The 20,461-nt window shown below is 46.8% G+C and overlaps 1 protein-coding gene and 1 long non-coding RNA gene across 2 annotated transcripts in view; both read right to left on the bottom strand.

Annotated features, from left to right (window-relative positions):
- Positions 1–1,338: 1,338 nt before the first annotated feature.
- On the bottom strand, positions 1,339–10,928 carry LOC122235121. Its single transcript, XR_006213253.1, has 8 exons — positions 10,693–10,928; positions 8,577–8,746; positions 4,376–4,547; positions 3,993–4,092; positions 3,599–3,752; positions 2,623–2,813; positions 1,738–1,954; positions 1,339–1,477 (listed from the first exon to the last, which is right to left on the bottom strand). It is a non-coding gene; the product is annotated as an uncharacterized LOC122235121 (long non-coding RNA).
- A 5,685-nt stretch (positions 10,929–16,613) lies between these two features.
- The window catches only part of BAALC (BAALC binder of MAP3K1 and KLF4), an 80,405-nt gene continuing 76,557 nt past the window's right edge, over positions 16,614–20,461 (bottom strand). Inside the window, exon 3 of the mRNA XM_042972993.1 lies at positions 16,614–17,767. Within this exon, the coding sequence (XP_042828927.1) occupies positions 17,657–17,767 (111 nt within the window). The 3' untranslated portion in view covers positions 16,614–17,656. The remainder of the gene's footprint in view (positions 17,768–20,461) is intronic.

The raw sequence follows: 20,461 nt of genomic DNA, 5'->3' as shown, positions 1-20,461 counted from the left end.
ATAAAGTTATCTTGTTCTACTGGGTGTTTTCAAGTATTGTTTTGCTCTTTAATGTTGGGAACTCCCCACCGATAGCCGCCACTGGAGAACAAGCAAATAGAGTTAAGTGGGGCAGAAAATCCAAGTAATTCTTGATATCTAAAAATACCTCAGGGGCACCTGGGTGGCTCAGTTGGTTGGGCGGTCGACTTCGGCTCAGTTCATGATCTCACGGTCCGTGAGTTCGAGCCCCGCGTCAGGCTCTGTGCTGACAGCTCAGAACCTGGAGCCTGTTTCAGATTCTGTGTCTCCCTCTCTCTGACCCTCCCCTGTTCATGCTCTGTCTCTCCCTGTCTTAAAAATAAAATGTTAAAAAAAAATAAAATAAATAAATAAATAAATAAATAAATAAAATAAATAAAAATACCTCAGAAAAAGTTTGTCAGGTGTTTAATTTAAAAAGATAAATTCCGTCGTACGCTGCTGCAAGATTTAGTTGAAAAACAACAACAACAGAATATTCTGAGAGCTGTGATTGGTAACCCTTGTGTGATTATCCATCGCAGAGTGAAATCGGGTTGGACTCAGCCTCCCTTTATCTACCTGGATCCTTACCAGTGTGCCCTCTTCCATTCTCGACAGAAGGTCAGTGGGATATGCCCCCTTTTCTGTAAAGTATTATCACTTGAATCGGTTACAAATGATTACATATGAAAGGGAAGAAGGGCATACATATTTATAACATATTCCTTCGCGCGCCAGGTAACTTCATATATTATGCATGCTAGATCTCATTTAATCTTTAATGCGAGCCCATTAAGCTCTACTTCATCTTCCTTGAGAAAGGAGAAAATTGAGGCTTAAAATCACCAACTGATCCACATTAGGTCACACAACCAGTAAACGCAGACCCAGGGTTTGAGCCAAAGTCTGTCCAGCTCCACAGCCTGTGTCCTTTCCCCTTCATGAACAGTTCTCAACCCTGGCTACAGACCAGCGTCACCTGGGGAGCTTTTTCAGCTAGACCGACGCACTGGAGCACCTGGGTGGCTCAGTCGGTTAAGCATCCTTGATTTCAGCTCAGATCATGATCTCTCGGGTTCTTGAGTTGGAGCCCCACGTTGGGCTCCGCACTGATGGTGCGGAGCCTGCTTGGGATGCTGTCTCTCTCTCTCTCCGTTTCTCTCAAAATGAATAAATCAATAATATATATATATATATATATATATATATATATATATATATATATCAACACCTCGGTCCCACTCCCACTCGAATTATTACAGATCCAGATCTTATGTATGACTAGTGTGTGACACGCTCCTTAAGTATGACAAAAACTTACTTTGACATACCAGAAGAGCTTTACTTTCAAATTTATTTGCTGCTGTTAGAAATGTAATTAGCGTTGTTTTCTCCAACTTGAACCCAGGGGAAGAAAATGAGCCCAGAGTCTCAGGCTACTTCCTCCAGTTTGCCTCCGTGGTAAAAGGAGAACCTGGCAGGAGAAAAAGAAAATTGTAGGCGTTTTGCGCAATCCCTGGAGCCCTATTGCTTCTGCTGACCGCTGCCCAGTGTGGTCCAGCGAATCGATTCTGAAGCACGAGGGGCAAACACATCCCGAAACTGCCGCCAGCCAGACGTTGCTTCCCAGTGAAAAGTAGAAAGTGTCTTCAGCCCTGCATTTCAACACCCATATTTCTGAAAGACTTCATAAAAGCTATGGAAATGATGTCCCAGCTCGTAACTAGAACTTACCAAGACGGAAGCAAGAGCTAACAAGTTCTACCAACTTTCCATTCATAGGGTTGAAGGCTGGTTGCAAAAAATCCATCATGCCCCTCATGAGTCCTCGGTGGTAGGAAGACCTGACGTTTCTCATCTGTCATCTTTCTCTTTCAGGATCTTGCAAAGGTGTCAGAGCTCTGTCCGCAGCACGGAGACACCAGGCAATGAGCGCTTAGAAGAGGAATTACTAGGCGGAAGAGGGAAGAGAAAAGACCGTCTGAAAGAATAGAGAACAGTCTGGAAGCATCCTGGTTCCCTTGTCTGCAGGGCTTCCAACTTAGGCCTTCTAAACCAAAGGAGTAATTCCACATGAACTCAGACGAGCCCGTCCTGCCTCAATTTTGCCCTCCTCGCAATGGCAGGCATACCTTTAATGGAATTTGAAGGCCTTTTCCGTAAAGACAGAAAAATATAAAGTCTGCTCTTTACCTCCTCGCTTTTTGGACACAAATGTGAAAACATTTTCACATCGTATCATTTATTTCTATCTTATGGTAAAAACATCTGTTTTAGGGGGTTATTACGTTATATTTCCAGAAAGGTAACTTCATAATCTGTCCACTAAATCTCAAGAATGTTTAGCTTCTCTTTCTCTTCCTAAATTCTGTACAATCACAGCATGGTGCTCCTCTCAAGGGGACTCCATACAGCCTCATCCTGTGCTTTGAGTTTCCCTGCATTATCTTGTTCAAATAGTCCGGTGCAAGCTGAGGTTAGTGGATAAAAAAGTAGACCAGGAACAGGCCTTGGCTTCTTTCTGAGGCCCCTTTTCAAAGGCAGGACTTCAGAGAGGCACTTTGTGTTCAGACCTCAAAAGGACCATTCTTTCTTGAGTTGTCACCTGAAATAGCTTACCTTTCTTGGTACAATAATTCCTCTAGGTCTAATTGTCTCCGGGCCAAATAACCCTCGTTCCTCTGACTTCTAGGTCTTCCGGCCAAGGGGCAAATTCCCACAGCTCCGTGTCACTAGTTCCAGTACCTAGGACAGACACCTGCACCACGGTTGGCCATTTGCAGGCCTTCGGGCAGCTGTCTGATCTTTGCCTAGAAAGTAATAGCACAGGCCAGCTGATATCAGAGAGTCCGGGTTTAAAAACTGGCTTAAGAGCTTCTAATTGTACAACCTTCCCCAAGTTGCACAACAAATCTTAAAATAAGTTTCCTCGTCTATAAAACGGAGATGCTAATAATATCCCGCAATATCTCTGACAATGAAAGAATGTCTATATACTGCATAGCACTTAGTAGGCATTTGGAAGTACTGATTCTTTGCTCCTTTTTCTAAGCCACTGTGGCTGGGTTTATATATCTAAATGTTAGGATTTTACAAAGACTAAAACAGAATCTTTTAAGGAGTTTCATTATAGTCAGCAATAACATTATAGTCAGCAATAACAGTCTTTATACTTGTGTTTATTTATCATCTGATTTCATATTATGTGTCTATCATATTATATTTTAGCTGTCTGATTAGACTATGAGATCATGCAGAGTTGGATCTCTGTTTAAAATTCTCTCTATACCCACAGGACTTAAACGCATTCAGTAAATGCTTGATAGATGACAAATGAATTCATGAGTTCCTCAGTAAGCATTTAGGCCATGGACTTTGCTAATGCCTACGTCCCATGAGTGCTTTCAAGCGAATAAACATTTGCTGAGCATATGGAATGCTCAACATAGTATCTCCTAAGGAGCCGAGGCCCTTACAAGAAAGTGAAGTATCCTAATCACTTTATAGTCAAGCATAAGAACATCTATAACAAGGATAAAGCTGTGCCAGAAGCTAGAGAGAGCATGCTGGGGCATTCAGGGGAAAGAGTGATTACCTTTGGTTAAGAGGATTAAGAAATCTTCATTGAAGAATGAGTTATCACTGGAAGTGAACCTTGGAAGATGAGTAAGATTCCAACAGCAGTGGAGAGAAGATGCTCCAGGGGAAGTTTGAGCCAAAGGCAGAATGTGAGACGGGCGTTCAGAGGGCTGCAAGTTTGAAGCACAAAATATGTGCAAGTCGGTTAGAGCTGCAAAGACAAGGAAGGCTTTGAAAGCTAGCCAGACTGAAAAATTGTTTCCTTTTTTTTTTTTAATGTTTATCTATTTTTGAGAGAGAGAGAGAGAGAGAGGGCAGGAGAAGGGCAGAGAGAGAGGGAGACACAGAACCTAAAGCAGGCTCCAGGCTCTGAGCTGTCAGCACAGAGCCCAACGCGGGCCCGAACTCACAAACTGTCAGATCATGACCTGAGCTGAAGTCGGACCCCCAACCGACTGAGCCACCCAGGCGCCTCTGAAAATTGGTTCTTGAGTCAGGCAATGAGAGGTCCTGAAAATTTAGAGCAGAGAAGTTTTAGATTTATAGTAGTTTCCCCTTATCCCTGGGAGATATGTTCCCAAACCCCCAGTGGATGCCTGACACCGTGGAAAGTACGAACCCTATATATACTAGGGTTTTTCCTATACATATGTACCTATGAGATGTTTAATTTATAAATTAGGTACAGTAAGAAATTAACAATAAGGAGAAAATAGAATAACTATAATAATATACTGTAATAAAAGTTATATGAACGTGGTCTCCCTCTCAGAATATCTTACTGTACACTCACCGTCCTCCTTGTGATGATGTGAGATGGTAAAATGCCCCCATGATGAGATGAATTCATGTGAATGACAAATGGCTCAGGCACTGTGACTTAGCGTTAGGCTCCTACTAACGTTCTGAGGGTTTGTCAAAAGGATTATCTGCTTCCAGACCGCAGCTGACTGTGGATAACTGAACTGGTGGAAAGTGAAACCACAGATAAGGGAAGACTACTGTAATTAAGGTTGATTGAGTGTCTTCATTTTACAGATTAGGCAGGTGAGTTTCAGACAGATTAAATGACTTGCCCAGAACGCCGAGTGGCAGGGAAGGAAATCTACAAAGGTCCCTTGACATTCCCACCACACCGGAGCCATTGCTTCGGAAGATCTGCTGTGCAGCAGGGTAGGCTGGGCTGGAGGGAGGGGGACCGAAGCCAGGGAAGCCAGCTGAGAGGAAATGACTGCCGTTTCCTTTACATTCCTGCAATGAAACCCTGCCCCACACAGTGTGACCTCAAACATAAGATGGTCTCCTATTTTCCCAGAGAAGATGCAAAAAGGTTTTGCGAATCTGAACGTAGAAACTGACTAAAGATGGTGGACGGAGCCAGATTTTGAAGCAAATATTCAGTAAGCCAGTCTTACTGAGTCTGGACCTTGAGGGGAGTGAGTGCTATGATCAGATTTGCATTTTAGAAAGGGAATTTTGTCAGCAGTTGTGGAGTCTGGATTCAAGGGGTAAACTGGGAGGCAGAGAGGTAAGAAGAGGTCTGCAGAAATCCAAGAGGCGTGGTGGCTCGGGCGAGGTTGGTGGCTGGCAGGAACGGGTGGAAAAGACAGGCGGGAGAGACAGTTGCCAAGTGTTTGAGACACGGTTCCTTTACAGAGGGGGAGGAGAGAGTCAAAGGTGACTCCAGAGTTTCTGTTTTGAGCAGTTTGGTGGATAGGAGGGCCACTGACTGTGAGCTGCAAGGCACATTGATGACACATTTACAAAGCTCGGAAGTGGCATTAGGAAGGGAAAGATAAAGGCAAAGGATAGGAGAGAAAGGATGTGACCAAAACATAAGCAGAAGAGTCAGGAGTGGCTGAGATGGGGAAGAGGCTGAGCTCTGGGAAACTTTATTCGTCCCATGCCTTTCCCACCAGCTTACATTTCCAAATTGTCCAGAGGCTTAATCACGCGGTACCATTCAGAAAGATTCTCTTTCCTGCTCTGATTATTCCAGAAGGAACAGGAAAACATGGTAATTACCACTCGTAATTTCCTCTCAGGAAAAGCTAAAACTCCTGCAAAATGAGCGTAGTATTTCGTTGACATAGAACAAAAATGGAACAGACTGGAAACAATCTTCCTTCGAAGACAAGCATAAACAAAGTCACTGACCATAACCACTTCTGTCTCAACTGCTGTTGCCAAAGGAGAAAATGGCTAGAAGATCATTGGTCTAGGAATAGGGTGATCAAGCTGTCCTGGGTTGCCTGGGACTTCCATGGTTTTATCAGGGAGAGTCTCACATCCCAGAATCCTTCAGTATCACCCCATCCGGAAATCAGACTTAGATCCTCATCCCGATTCTATTACTGATTGGTTGTGAAAACCTGGAACACAGCTTTTCTGAGCAGAGTTTTCTCATCCGTAAAACGAGAGGAAGGGCTTCCCTTTTTACATTTTCCCTGAGGGGAGTTCATTCAGTCTCATGAATTTAAATATCAGGTGATATTGTGATTTATAATATGAACTATACATTTGGTTTCTGTATAAAGCTCCTAAAACCCTTGGAATTTAAGTGCTGCAAGCCCTAAAGGTGTCTTCTGTTATGTTCATGAGGTGACTTTTGGCAAGTCCTTAGGTAGCTTAAAAATGGGGGCTGGTTGCCAGAGAAACCAACCACGTGATCAGAGGGTTGGAGTCTCACCTCCACACCCCTCACCCCTACCTCTGGGAAGGGTGAGGAAGCTGGAGATTGAGCTCAATCACCAATGGCCAATAATTTAACCGATCATGCCTATGTAATGAACCCTCCATAAGAACCCAAAGGACAGGTTTAGGGAGCTTCCAGGTTGGTAAAAATGTGGAGGTTTGGGAAGAGTGGCACACTTGAAGAGGCATGGGGGCTCTCTGCCCTTTCCCCATACCTTGACCTATGTATTTCTTCCACCTGGATCTTCCTGGTTGCTGTTCTTTTGTAATAAGCCAGTAATATAGTAAGATGTTTCCCTGAGTTCTGTGAGCTGTTCTAGCAAGTGAATGGAACCCAAGGACTGGGTCACGGGAACCTCTATAGCACAGGTGACAACCTGGACTCTTGATTAGCATCTGAAGTGGGGGGGGGGCAGTCTTGTGGGACTGAATTTACCTGAATTCTTCAGGTGGATAGCATCAGAATTGGTTTGTGGGATGCCCAACTGGTGTCGAAGACTTGTTTGGTGGTATGAAAAAACCCCCCACATATTGGATCCAATGACTCCAAATTTTGTATCTCCAGGTCTGACCATCCCCTCTCACCCTCAAGCTACACACTTGAATTTCCAACCTCCTACTCAGCACCTTCACCGTCCAGTAGCCCGCAAGCACCTCGAGGCTCAAACAGAACTCTTGAGTTTCCCCCCAAACCTGTTCTCCCCAGGTTTCTTCCATAGCTTCTCTTAGTAAATGACACCACCAGCCAGCCAATTGCTTGAACCAAAAACCTAGGAATCATCTTTGATTTCCTTACTTGTCCTCTGTCTCGATTCTAGGCCAAAAAGCAAGTTCTGTGAGCTCAACCTCTAAAATGTATCCCCAATACATCTACTTCTCCAAACAGTAGCCAGAGGACCTTATAAGAATAAAACCCCAGCTCCTTGCTACGGCCCAGGAGGCCCTCTGGATCCAGCCTCTGCTTTGCTGTCCCATCTCACCCAGCCCCTCACCCCTCTCTCCCTCGGGTCCAGCCACACTGGCCTTTCCCTATCCCCAGCTGCAGAGACTTAGCACTCCTTTGTCACTAGGCCCGGACTCCTGTCTGCCCGGATGGCAGTTTTGTGCAGCTGGCTCCTTCTAGTCACTCCGGTCTTGGCTCAAATGTCCCCCCTACACAGGCCTGCTCTGACCACCCACCCTGTGCCCAGGCTGATGCTGCCCAGGAGAGCAAGAGCTGGGCCCGAGCCATGTGGACCCCTGCCCGGGAGGACAGCTTGGCGGGGAGAAGGGCTTCCATACCATGAGACTGTATGGAGTGGACCCCCCCCCCCCAATCAAGACAGGGCGGGAACGATAGCATGACCCCCAAGCCCAGGAGGTACAGCTGGAGAGACCCAGCAAGGGAGTCTATGAGAACACAGAAAATCCCCAGAAAAAGTAAAACAAAACAAAAACACCAAGGAAGCAAATAATAAGAGCTTTAAGTATTAGAAGAACTTGAGGGCCGGAAGCAAGCTTCTAACCGGGAAATAAGAACTCTCGATTCCCTTCCCCTCATCCTTTGGCAAACTCCGGAATGGAGGGGAGAGGAGATGAGCAAATAAGGGACAGGAGCTAACCTGGACTTCTGCCCTGAGGCAGGTCTGCCGCTCCTCTCTGCAGGCACGAGGGAGGGATGATCTTTCCTGGGACTTGCCACTCTGATTTCTGAATTGAGACCATGTTTGGACTTTCTGCAACTGTAGGGTTTTCTGTTACCTAAGAATGCTCAGATAAACCTCAGGGCTGCTGTAGGCGGCAGGGGAAAACCTTCCCTTTTAGGATACATGTTTAAGAGACAGGCAAAAATAAAGCTATATTGTGATCACATCCCGCGAACTGTCCTACCTTCCACTGACAAGGAGCCCAGCTTGGAGCTAAGCCAGGGTCTGTCTGAATTCCAGGCCTTTGGAGTCTGTAAAATGTGATCAAGGCTACAGCAGCAAGTGAAGGGTTACCCGAATCTCCTCCACTCTGTCTTCTTTGTCCAGAGGCTTTTCTGTGTCTCAAAAATTAGCCTCAAAGTGGGTGATGGGCAGAGAGGAGGGCACTTATTGGGATGAGCACTGGGTGTTGTATGGAAACCAATTTGACAATAAATTATATTTAAAAAAATAAAGTTAAAAAAATTAGCCTCGATTTTACTCAAGAATTAGTAGGTGAATTGTCACTATTCTTTGTGTTTCAGGGATTTCAAATAAAGCTGTTTTAGAAGGATCTTTAAAAAAATTTATTTTCCTGTGTCCACATAGGTGATATTTTGGAATATACGTACTTACTTGGTTTTTCCCTGGTTTTGACAGCCAGCAAGAAACAGACAAGGAGAACCAAACGAACCTACTCTCAGTCACTTGGTCACACACGTTGGAGCTGAGTGTTCTCCCTTCCCAGAGAAGGGCATTGCACGTTTGGCTCCTGGTTCTGGACAATCCATCGGTGCAAAAGAAATCTGTGAAAATCCCAGCCCGCTGCCAGACAGCTCCTCACGAGGGACTCCTTTACGCCTAAAATCATGTCTCCCTTGCTAGTTACCAATTTAACTAGAACTTGCCAATTTAACCATGCAAATGGAGCTTTAAAGGGAAACACCAAGGCTCCATAGCCTAAAAACCAAGGAAGCAAGGTTTCTTCTTCTGCATTACTGTGAGTCAGTGCTTCTGCACAGAGTGGAGCATGTGTTCCCTTGAAGATTTCCTGAGGGTGGCGGCTCTTGTCTTCCCAGGGTGCCCAAGGCATATTTTTGTATTGAATAACGTCAACCAACAAGGAATTCCCTGAAAATTTAAGTAAACGGGCATTTATCTGGGTAGTTAGAATTGCAATTCAGGAGACCCAGCTTCGGGGAGAAACAGGACTCCTGTTCTGAGGAAGACAAAGAGGGGGCAGAGTTAGAAAGACAGAGGTCATGAGTGCAGATCTCTTTTTGGTCCCCTACGGAAACCAGGATTGAAACAAAGGAAAGTGGGATCTGTTGGGCTAATACGCAAATGAGGAAATGAAACTTGTCAGAGCACGTTGGTTCTTTTCAGAGCGAGGAATGTGAATGACTCAGGTGTCATGGTGAGGAGGGAGTTACGTCCTGGCCTGGCCGAGGGCTTGCAGCTGGCAAAAAGTTCACAGTTTCTCTGCTGAGGAGGTCCATACATTCCTCCTGCCCCTTGTGGCCTCGTGGCCCTACTTGAAAGGGACTCTCGCAGCTAGGCTCCATTTTGAAATCTCCTTTACAGTAAGAAGTGCTTATCTTGAAAGAAGGTGCTTTTGTGGTGAATTAGAAGATACAACCTCCCTAAAAAATAAGGACCCGGCTCTCTAGCATATTTACCCTTGATCTGAGTTTTATTTTTAATTTTTTGTTATTAAAAACATTTTTTTAGTGTTTATTTTTTAAAGGGAGAGAGAGTGTGTGAGCAGGGGAGGGTCGGGGAGAGAGAGAGAGAGAGAGAGAGAGAGAGAGAGAGAGAGAGAGAGAGAGAGAATCCGAAGCAGGCTCCAGGCTCCAAGCTGTCAGCAGAAAGCCCCATGTGGGGCTCCAATTCATGAGCTGTGAGATCATGGCCTGGGCCTAGGTCAGAAGCTGCCCAGGTGCCCCCTTGAGCGGAGTGTTATATGCCAGACCTTGCCCATGTCCTGGGAATTTCAAAGTTGTGTCACAGTGCAACAGTAATTAACAACCTTGTGTTTATCCTCATATGCTGGACACCAGTGCTAAGTGCTTTACAGATACATTCTTACTAAAATCCCCCTGCTCCCTTGGGATACTATTAGCGCCATGTTTTTTAAGTTTACTTATTTATTTTGAGAGAGAGAGAGAACGTGCCCACACAAGCAGGGGAGGGACAGAGAGAGAGGGAGACAGAGAATCCCAAGCAAGCTCCACACCATCAGTGCAGAGCCTGATACGGGACCTGAACTCACAAACTATGAGATCACGACCTGAGCTGAGATCACGAGTCAGACACTTAATCGACCGTGCCATCCAGGCACCCCTGGAAACTCTTCCCATCCAGGTTGCACCCTAGACCAATTAAACCAGAATCTCCAGGGCTGGGACCTGGGCATAAATAGTTTTTAAAGCTCTCCAGGTGACTCCAATGTGCAGCCTTACTGCAAGCCATCCGTGCTAAGCAACCCTAATAATTCGTTCCACCTGCTAATTTTTTTTTAACTAGAAAAAAATTCTATTCCATTTCGTGGCTTTCCATAAGCAGCGGTTGAGCAGCCACTGTGGCCCCGTGCTACTGTCTGCATAGCATGTCCTTTCTCCTGGAGGACCCTGCTATCTGAGGCCATAATTTTCCTGTTCTGGAACAAAGCAGGAGTGCTTACTATGGTAGATCTATAACACTTAGGTTTGCAATACATTTTAGAAAGATCCCCCAAATGTATTAATATTACCTTGAAAGGAATTTTAACATTATAGCAGAATTCAGAAGATGGCCATTGCCTTTGTTGTTGTTGGAAAAAAAAGGGAGAGAAAGCTAAAAGAAACAAAGGTGAAATTTCACAGATTTGCAGCTAGGGTGCGCTATCATCGATCCTGGCGTTAGCGCCAACAGCTTGGAAGCGCTGAGACACTGATGCTCTGAAAAGGGCTGTGAAGTCACTTGCCATGCATTGTGACGGGGAGGAAATTCACACTCACATTCATGGTGCGGTGGACAGGGCGCGGTTTCCACAGACAGGCAGACATGGGTTCACGTCCCAGCTCCGCTGTCCACTAGCTGTGACAACCCGCCTTCACGTCTCTGCCCTTCACGGGCTGCAAGGCTCACTGGCAGGATTGCTTCACTGATCAGAGAGTGTGTGAGGCACCCAGCGCCGTACCTGGCCCAGGGCTGTAATTATCATTATGTGACAGACGCCACGTTATCTACAATTGTGGTCTCACTTAATCCTCACAACGGACCCTCCCAAAGATGCTGTTATTCCCACTGAAGGGAAGTGAGCCCCTCACAGGCTCCACCGTGTGCTCCTGGGTACGCAGTTGTAAAATGCCAGGGTAAGGGCTGTCTCCTGCACCGGAGGCCCGGGTTCTCTGTTTTTCCTGGCTGTCTGGCTGCCACCCCTTGATTCAGAGGCCATCCCATGGCTGGTTTATCTATTAGAACAGAAGGACATCGTCTGTGGATAATGGAGTAAAATAAAAAGGCAAACAAAAATTTGGGGCTATCTCCCCGGCACATGGAAAAGTGACGAAAAAGGTTATTCAGAGCAGAAGGCGCAATGTTATGCATCTATTTTTTTTTTTTTCTTTAAAGTGGAGTTCTTGGGGCACCTCCGTGGCTCAGTCGGTCAAGCCTCTGACTTTGGCCCAGGTCACGATCTCACAGTCTGTGAGTTCCAGCCCTGCGTTGGGAACTGTGCTGACAGCTCACAGAGCCTGGAGCCTGCTTTGGATTCTGTGTCTCCCTCTCTCTCTGCCCCACCCCTGCTTGTGCTCTGTCTCTCAAAAATTAATAAACGTTACCAAAAAAAAAATTTTTTTTTAAATAAAATGGAGTTCTACCTGGAAAAGTCCTGGCTAAGAAACTGAAACTGCCAAGCTCAGCCTGGCAGGAAGTGCCCAGACATAGCTCTCTGCTGGGTTAAAAAATCTGGGTGATGGGGCGCCTGGGTGGCTCTGTCGGTTGAGCAACTGACTTCAGCTCAGGTCATGATCTCGCGGTTCATGGGTTCGAGCCCCACGTCGGGCTCTGTGCTGACAGCTCAGAGCCTGGAGTCTGTTTCAGATTTTGTGTCTCCCTCTCTCTCTGCCCCTTCCCTGCTTGTGCTTGGTTTCTCTCATCTCTCAAAAATAAATAAACGTTAAAAAAAAAAATGTGAGTGATCCATTGCCTGATCATGTCTGGGTCTTCTGATAGTTCCCCTATTCCTAGAGAATTAAGGATACATTCCTTCTGACATTGGTTTTTATGGTGGAACTTCCATGGGGGATGGTTTGGGAGAACAATCTAAAGAAATTTTTTTTTAAGTTTATTTGCTTATTTATTTTGAGAGAGACAGAGACAGTGTGAGTAGAGGAGGGGCAGAGAGAGAGAGACACAGAGAGAGAGAGACAGAGAATCCCAAGCAGGCTCTGCCCTGTCAGCATGGAGCCCGATGTGGGGCTCAAACTCACAAAAGTATGAGATCATGACCTGAGCCAAAACCAAGAGTTGGACGCTTAACTGACTGAGCCACTCAGGAGCCTCACAATCTGAAGTGATTTAAGGAGACATAAATACTGCTGAATAGTTTAGGAGTTCACTGCATGAGAAACTGGGAAAGAGAGCCCGGGTGGGGCAAACAGTAACATTTCTCTCACCCTGTCGTACCCTGTCTTACCCAAGAACCATGTTGAACAAACCAGAAACTTAAGAATCATCCTGATTTCTCTCTTCTCTTCATTTCCTGCACCCATTCCATCAGTAAATCTTTATGTTTCCATTTCCAAAATAGAAACTTCTGTCCATCTTCACAATCACTCCCCTATTCCTTGCCACTAACGTCTCCCCACCAGGGCCACTGCAGGGATCTCTTAAGTAGTCTCCTGCTTGCATTCTGGCCTCCTTCCAGTCCATTCTCCTGTTAATGTTCTCGTAGCAGTCATCACCATCTTCAATTATTGCGATAATTTATTTCTCTTAGTTTGTTTTTGCTGTCTGCTTCCTTTACTAGAATGTCGGCTCCATCGGGCAGGGGCCAGGTCTGTCTTATTCCTCACTGTACCACAACTTCTGACATCTCGAAGCTTCTTGATAAACACATAGGGAGGAAACGACAGGGTGAGTGAATACACAACTTTAAATATGAAGTCACGTTTGTAACTTGTCTCCTCAGAAAGTTCTCATGAGACTGGCTTCCCAGACTGGTGGGATGGGGAAAAGGACCTTCTGTATTTTGACGACTCCTGAAAAGAACATGAGAACACAGTCTGGCGCAGGGGTTGCAAATGCCAAAGGGCTCAGGCAGGTACCACCAATCTGGAGGCTGTAAGCTGTGTGTAAGCCACAATGAGTGGCGGGGGCCATGACCATCTAGAGACCCCCATAACTTCGACTAATGCGGCCTTATCAGCTCCAGCCAACTGTGTCTGAGTGGCAACAAGAGCCCAGGGGTGTCACATCTCCCGAGCTTTCAAAAGAAGATGGAAAGTTTCTGCATCAGCTAGAATTGGGTTCGGCTGGGAGTACTGACCTGAAAGAGTAGCTTAAGTGAGGTAGACGTGTATTTCTCTCTCACAAAAAAGAGGTCTGGGATGTGTAGTCCTGGACTCACGTAGGCTCAGTGGAATGAGGGACCTAAACTTCTAATTTACTGCCCCGCTCAGCATGGTTTCCATTTCCAAGGTTCCCTCATGACCCAGTGGACTGCTGTGGCTCCAGCCATTACTCCTCATTCCAGGGAGCAGGAAGGAAAAGGAGAAAAGAAAGAACCTGACCATTCTTTTATAAGATTCCCCGGAAGCTTCGTGGCCTATTATTTCATTTCATTGGCCAGAACTAAATCATACAGCTACTCCTCGCTGCAAAGGAGGCCGGAAAGTATAATCTTTCTTCTGAGTGGACATGTGGCCAGCTAAGAAAGAAGGGGAGAATGGATATTGGAGTTCTCAACGACAAGTCTCCGCCAGAGCTGGCCTTTTCTGTGAAATCCTCGGGTTTTAACACCATGACAGACAAATGAAGCATGTCTGCCAATTGGTTCAGCGGAGAGGTTTTGTGAACCCTGCTTAGGGGAGCAAATACGGATGCCATACATTTCTGTGGCAGGTTGGGCTAGTCGGTGAGTGGGGGTGGTGAGGGTCATAAACAGGGCTTGGACCGGGAATCCAGACAGGAGTGTGTTCAGGTGGCCTGGGGGGAGGGGGGGCACTGTGGAGGTGGCAGCGGGAAAGGGTGAGGAGATACGGTCCTTGGCCTGTGCTCCCAAGGAGTGCGTGGGGCCTGGGCAGATCAGGGAGGTCCTTGGCTGCCGTGGCTTCTCTCACCTTGAGGTCTTAGCTCTTCTGATGGCTGCAATTCCAGTCTCCTCTCGATCGTGAGGTCTCTCTTCTTTCTGACCTTCACTGAAAGTGCTCTCTCACACTAGGTCAGGGTCACCCTCTCTGGAGGGATAAGGAAGCCCGAGTTAGATCCGAATTCCCCAAGCCCTCTCCAGCCCTCTTCGGTCACTGCTGCTACCCTCTCAGACTGGGGCTTCACTTCCTCTCAGGCTCAGTGATGATTCCCCTCAGAATAGCTCGGTCTCCCAGGCACGTCAGACCTTGTTGGCAGGAAAGACACCACCCCACGTGTTGGAAAAACCACTGGGTTTGCAGGCAGACTTCCCTCCCTTGAATCTTTTCTGCATGGCTTACTAGTTAAATGACTATAAATACTTTAAGAATTGTAAACTAGAGAATAGAGTTCTCCTTACCTACTTCATTAAGCATTATGAAGGGTTCACAGAGATCATATATATATATGACCTTTGTATCAAAGAAGAAAAAATCTAAATAGCTCTAAATATAAATTGAAGGTTCCAGTAAAGACTCTCTGTATCGTCTATATGTTTGAAATTGATGACTTTATTGACACAAACTTTGCAATAGAAAGTGTTATTATGTTAAGAGAATAGTGAGAATCAGTTCTTGTATCATACACACAGGAAAAAACTGCAGGTGAATTTCCAGTAACACGGTTTAACTTCTGATCACTACCTTTTTGTGAAATCCAGATTGTGCCAGGGAGGCGCAGATCATATATGCCCCTCATTCCTTTCTCCCCCAGAAGTGAGACATTGTTTCTATATAAAACAGAGATACCCTCTCCAGTTAATGCATTCCACGCAAGGTGCAACAGTTACATGAAGCACAAACAAGGCTGTAGAGAGAAACTGGTGTAGTCCACGACCCACGGACAGGGGCATGCTGGGGAAGGAACACCCCACACAGAGATACGACACATGTGCCTAGGAGAATGAGCCCTTGAGCTTGCAGGATTGTTGCCAACCTTTTGGCAGTTGGGGGCTCCTGCTGAGTAACGCCAATGAGCCCTTGAACTTGCAGGATTGTTGCCAACCTTTGGCAGTTGGGGGCTCCTGCTGAGTAACGCCAGTGGGGACATCAGAGCCACAGATGTTGCTTGTATTGTATTATTACTATTTAATTTTCAGAACATGAAGTTCTTTAAAAGCCCTTTCTCAAAGAATCAAAATGATAGAGGTTTGGGAAAACTGTAGCTTTGTGTATGGTAAAGAGGCTTGTGCAGTGAGTGATTAGGAGAACACCCAGATCCGGTCTAGGAGAGAAAGCTACCCTGAATGTAAAAGTGAGAATTCACAACATACCCTACATTTTAGGGTCTAAGTTAGTCCCCTAGTTATAAAGTCCATTGTCAGATTCAGCATATACAAGGGTGACTGGCCAGACTCAAAATCTCTTAGCATCTGCAAGGTGCCTGGTGTAGGGCTGGTATTCAATGTTTAATGAATACAGTCTACAAAAGGAGGAAGGAAGGAAGGAAGGAAGGAAGGAAGGAAGGAAGGGAAGGAGGGAGGAAAGGAGGGAGGGAGGGAGGAAGGGAGGAAGGAGAGAAGGAGAAAAGGAAGGAAGGGAGGGAGGGAGGGAGAAGGGAGGAAGGGAGGGAGGGAGGGAGGGAGGAACGAGAGAAGGAGAAAAGGAAGGAAGGAAGGGAGAGAGGGAGGGAGGGAGGAAGGGAGGAAGGAGAGAAGGAGAAAAGGAAGGAAGGGAGGGAGGAAGGAAGGGAGGGAGGGAGGGAGGGAGGAAGGGAGGAAGGGAGGAAGGGAGGGAGGCCGTGCTTGTGTTTGAGGAATAACAAAATTGACAACTAATGAGGCCAAGTTTCTAAATGTTAACCTACATGTCACTTCTCTGGACCGTATTACATAAACAGACACCATCAGGCTGCCCATTTCTGCTAAACATGGAGTTTATTGGTATCATTTGGTACAACTTTAGTCCTACCTTTCCCAGTCCAGGCATGTTAACAATCCTTTAAAATTATGCTACATTACTTTGGAGGAAGATGCTTCCACCTTAACACGTGTAAAGAAAGGTTAGATAATTTTAATCTATCAAAATATTTTTTTTACTGCCTCTGATTTCTAACACGGTGCACGTCGGTCAATGTGATGGCACATCAACTCGGCACTGCCTTTCTAAAGCGATTCCTTCGGGCGCCTGGGTGGCTCAGTCGGTTAAGCGTCCGACTTCAGCTCAGGTCACAATCTCGAGGTCCGTGGGTTCGAGCCCCGCGTCGGGCTCTGGGCTGACGGCTGGGAGCCTGGAGCCTGCTTCCGGTTCTGCGTCTCCCTCGTTCATGCTGTCTCTCTCTGTCTCAAAAATAAATAAACGTTAAAAAAAAAATAAAAAAAAATAAAGCGATTCCTTCACAGAAAGCACACGATGTAGCCGTAGGCCTGGTGCTGTGTACGAGAGGCCGGAGGGAGGCCGTATGTGCTGCCAGTATGTTCTGGATTATCTGCCTCTTGCGAGCAGTGTCTACGCTTTGATTAACAATTGCAAATGACCCAACTGGAGAGAACAGACACTCAAGAGCACAAGCGAAGAGAACTGGGACGCTCTGAAATGCAATGTCTGGCTGAGCCCTGAGGGCCGTCCCGGTCGGATGTGTTGACCACGGTGACCACGATATTGCGGTACGTGGGCAAACACAGACACCTGTATGGGGGGGGGGGGCACTGAAGGCAGATGAGAGACAGGTGTGACTGCATCACAGAGACCTCCCAAAACATGCTGTGAGCGCGGGCAGGGTTAGTTTGTGTGACACTGGATCTCTGAATCTGTCTCGTACTGAGCTAAGGAGACGGGTGTCACAGGGGTTTTCCCTGTTTCTCGGTCTCTCCTACATCTGGGTTTACAGGTGGGCGGAAGACGACTGTTAAGTGAACACGGTAAGCTTTCCGATGGTGGGCTTCCTTCCGAAAGACAGAACGAAGGAACAGGCCGACCCGCAAGAGTGCACACCGCCACGGCCAGCGGGGCTTAGAGCCCACATGCGCGTCGTTCTCCCAGGAAACGCACTCCGTCCACTTTTCTCCGTGTCACAAACCCGCCCGTGGCTCTCGCTCACCACGGCCACGTCAGACCGCATCGCACGGGTTGCAGAGAGGCACGGTCACTGCAGCGTATCACCATGTGCAAGCACTGTGCCAGTACAGCTCTGTGGTGAGGAGGGCGCCGAGAAAGTCCCCGCAGCCCAGGCAGCCGTTCGCTGCCTGGCAAGACGGTCCCTCAGGGCACTCAGCGGCGCTCACGTTCAGCAGGGGCCACCCGCTTCTTCAAGGCTCCTTGATGGGCTCCAGTAGGGGGAGGGCACCAGAGTTGTCCATCTGCGCTGCTAGCCGAACGCTCCTGCTAGTTAACACAGTTCTTCGTGATTCTTCGACTTCTGTCCGCCTGTCGGATACTGTCTGTAACATTAATGGTGACTTCTTTTGCAGACATTCGCTTAGCGTCTCTTTTAGCCTGTTAGAAAGGTTAACATCATGAACTGAGTTAGCAGAACACATCCCGGTTTGCATTAATCTCCTGAGATTGCTACACACACGTGCGCACACACAGGCAAGAAGAACGACCCACAGGAACACATGCACATGTCCTCCTTTTCAAAGCTTTCTCTGTTGAAACTCTCATGTTGACCTAGCACAGAGCCTGGCATCAGGCATGCTCAGTAAAACACTGTTGAATGAATGCATTAATTAGCGAGGGTCCATCAAGGGCTAGTGTGAAAGGTTTCACAGCCGGCTTTAGTAAAGCAGTTAAGGAGTTGAGCTTTGGAGCCAGACAGGCTTGTGGTTAAAGACCGACTAGATAATTTCACTATGCGTGAGTTTTTTCTTTTTTAAATATTTCCTTTTCATCATAGAATCTTTCTTTTCTCTCTCTCTCTCTCTTTTTTTAAGTTTATTTATTTACTTTTGAGAGAGATAGCACAAGTGGGGAAGGGGCAGAGAGAGAGGGAGGGAGAGAGAATCCCAAGCATGTTCCGCACTGTCAGCGTAGAGCCTGATGTGGGGCTCAAACCCACAGAGCCATGAGATCATGACCTGAGCCGAAACCAAGAGTCAGATGCTTAACCAACTGAGCCACCCAGGCACCCCTGAGCAAGTTTTTTCTAACCTAACCCTCAGTTTTCTCACCTGTAAAATGGGGGATAACAACAGGACCTACCTCACAAGATTATTGTAAGGATTAAATAAGGTCATGAATTAAGGTTCTCAAATAATGCCTGTTGCTAAATAAAACTGACACACACACAAAAAAGATTCAGTAAGTATAAGTAAAAAGGAAGATAAATTATTTGCTTCTAAGTGAAGATAAAATGATCAAAGTCCAGAATTCATATTAAATACTAAAACATTGACTAAACTGTAGGTTCTTGTACCCTATGTGCTCCACCTCACGAGTAAACTTTAACCTAGTGGGGAGTGATTTTGTGTCCATTCCGCTCAACTGTATGCTTGCAGCAAGCGCGAGAGGGGTCCTGTTGAGTCATCTCCGTGGTAGACAGAGATATGTGCTGCCCAATCCCAGTCCAGGGAGCCCTGCTGCCTAGCTGCTGGGAGCGCAGTCAGTGAATCACTCGAGCTGTCCCCTTGGGGTGTCTCAGCTGCAGAAAGCCCCCTCACCCCGGGTCATGCCTTTGCCAGGGTGGCCCAATGCGGGGTATAAAGGCCTGGCCATTTTGGTACAAAGCAGGCCGGCTCTGAGCAGCCACTTAGCTCCAGAGCTCCCTGTGGGGCGGGCTCAGCTGCAGCTACTCTGCTAGGCCTGCCTCTGGCTCACCTTCTCCTCTACCCACTCCTGCTTCCGGCCCTCCCCTCCGCAGGGGTTGACAGGGCACTTCCCAATGAGCATCCTGTATAATGACATCGCAGCATCTGCTTCCTGGAAAACACAGTCAGCCTCAGATCTGAGGAAGCATCTCCCAGGGCGTGAGAGTCTCCCCGCCGGGCGTGGATGCAGACGGATGCGTGTTTTTAATACAATATGGCCCCCGAATACAAGCCAACTACTTCAGCTGTAGGGCGTCCAAAGAAATGGTGGACTAGTGCACCACTGGAGAAAAATAAATCGGCCTGGTTAATTTACTAACAAATGATAGGTAGTTTGTGTCATGTCACATACATCCTGTGCGGTAGCTGCTGGAGACGCCCCCTCCAGATTCTCTTTACGTGCCTGGTGCATCCATACCCCCAGATGCTGTGAGTTTTGTCTGCTAACTGTCCACAGCAGCACCCAGTTTTTAAGAATTGTCTGATCAGATGACATCTCATCTGATCAGAGCCACCTTGCTCAGAAATGCCACAGAGGTCACACACTAATTCCTGGAGACAGCCCAAAGCCCATGTCTGATGGTTGGGGATATAAAAGGCTGGCCATGTTGCCTCAAGGGGATATAAATCTATGATGTCTTCATGCTCCAGAGTCCCCTGTGGGACCAGGCTCCCTGAGGGATTCAGCAGAGCTCACATATTTGCTGAACTGGGTCCTCTGCCCCATCCTGCTTCCCTTATTACCATATGGGCTTCACCTGAGAGTACTCTTTTTTTTTCCTTGATGTTTATTTATTTTGAGGGGGGGGGGTAGACAGAGAGGGAGAGAGAATCCCAAGTAGGCTCTGTGCTGTCAGTGCAGAGCCTGACATGGGCTCAATCTCGTGAAACGTGAGATCATGACCTGAGCTGAAATCAAGAATTGGGACGCTTAACCGACTGAGCCACTCAGGCACCCTGAGAGTACTCTTTCAATCAATTGCTTGCACAAGAATCCTCATCGTAGGTTCTGCTTCTAGGGAACTTGACCTAAGTCACTTTATGGGTGATTTAAGAGGTATTTAAGGGATAATATTGACCATATGCAATTTGAGTCTTACCCATTGATTTCACGAGCTAGGATTTTACTGTTTTCCTCTTCATGTTCCCAGTGCCTATTACCATCTGAGATGGAACAGGTTCTCAATTTAGGTTTGGCTGAATTAGTGGGTGAATGAATGAATGAACACACTGCATTTGTCAATGTCCCCTTGCTTTAACGACCCGAAGTCAATGCTGTTTAAGGATTCAGTCTTACAACTCAGCTCTTCCAAAGCCTGAACTGGCACCAGGGCTAGCACTGACTTTGATGGGTTTATTTCTCGCTAAAAGCAGAGAACCCATA

The sequence above is a fragment of the Panthera tigris genome, chromosome F2, assembly GCF_018350195.1.
Source record: "Panthera tigris isolate Pti1 chromosome F2, P.tigris_Pti1_mat1.1, whole genome shotgun sequence".
Taxonomy (NCBI): Eukaryota; Metazoa; Chordata; class Mammalia; order Carnivora; family Felidae; genus Panthera; species Panthera tigris.
Note: the sequence above shows the minus strand (reverse complement) of the source record. Positions and strands in the feature narration are given on the sequence as shown.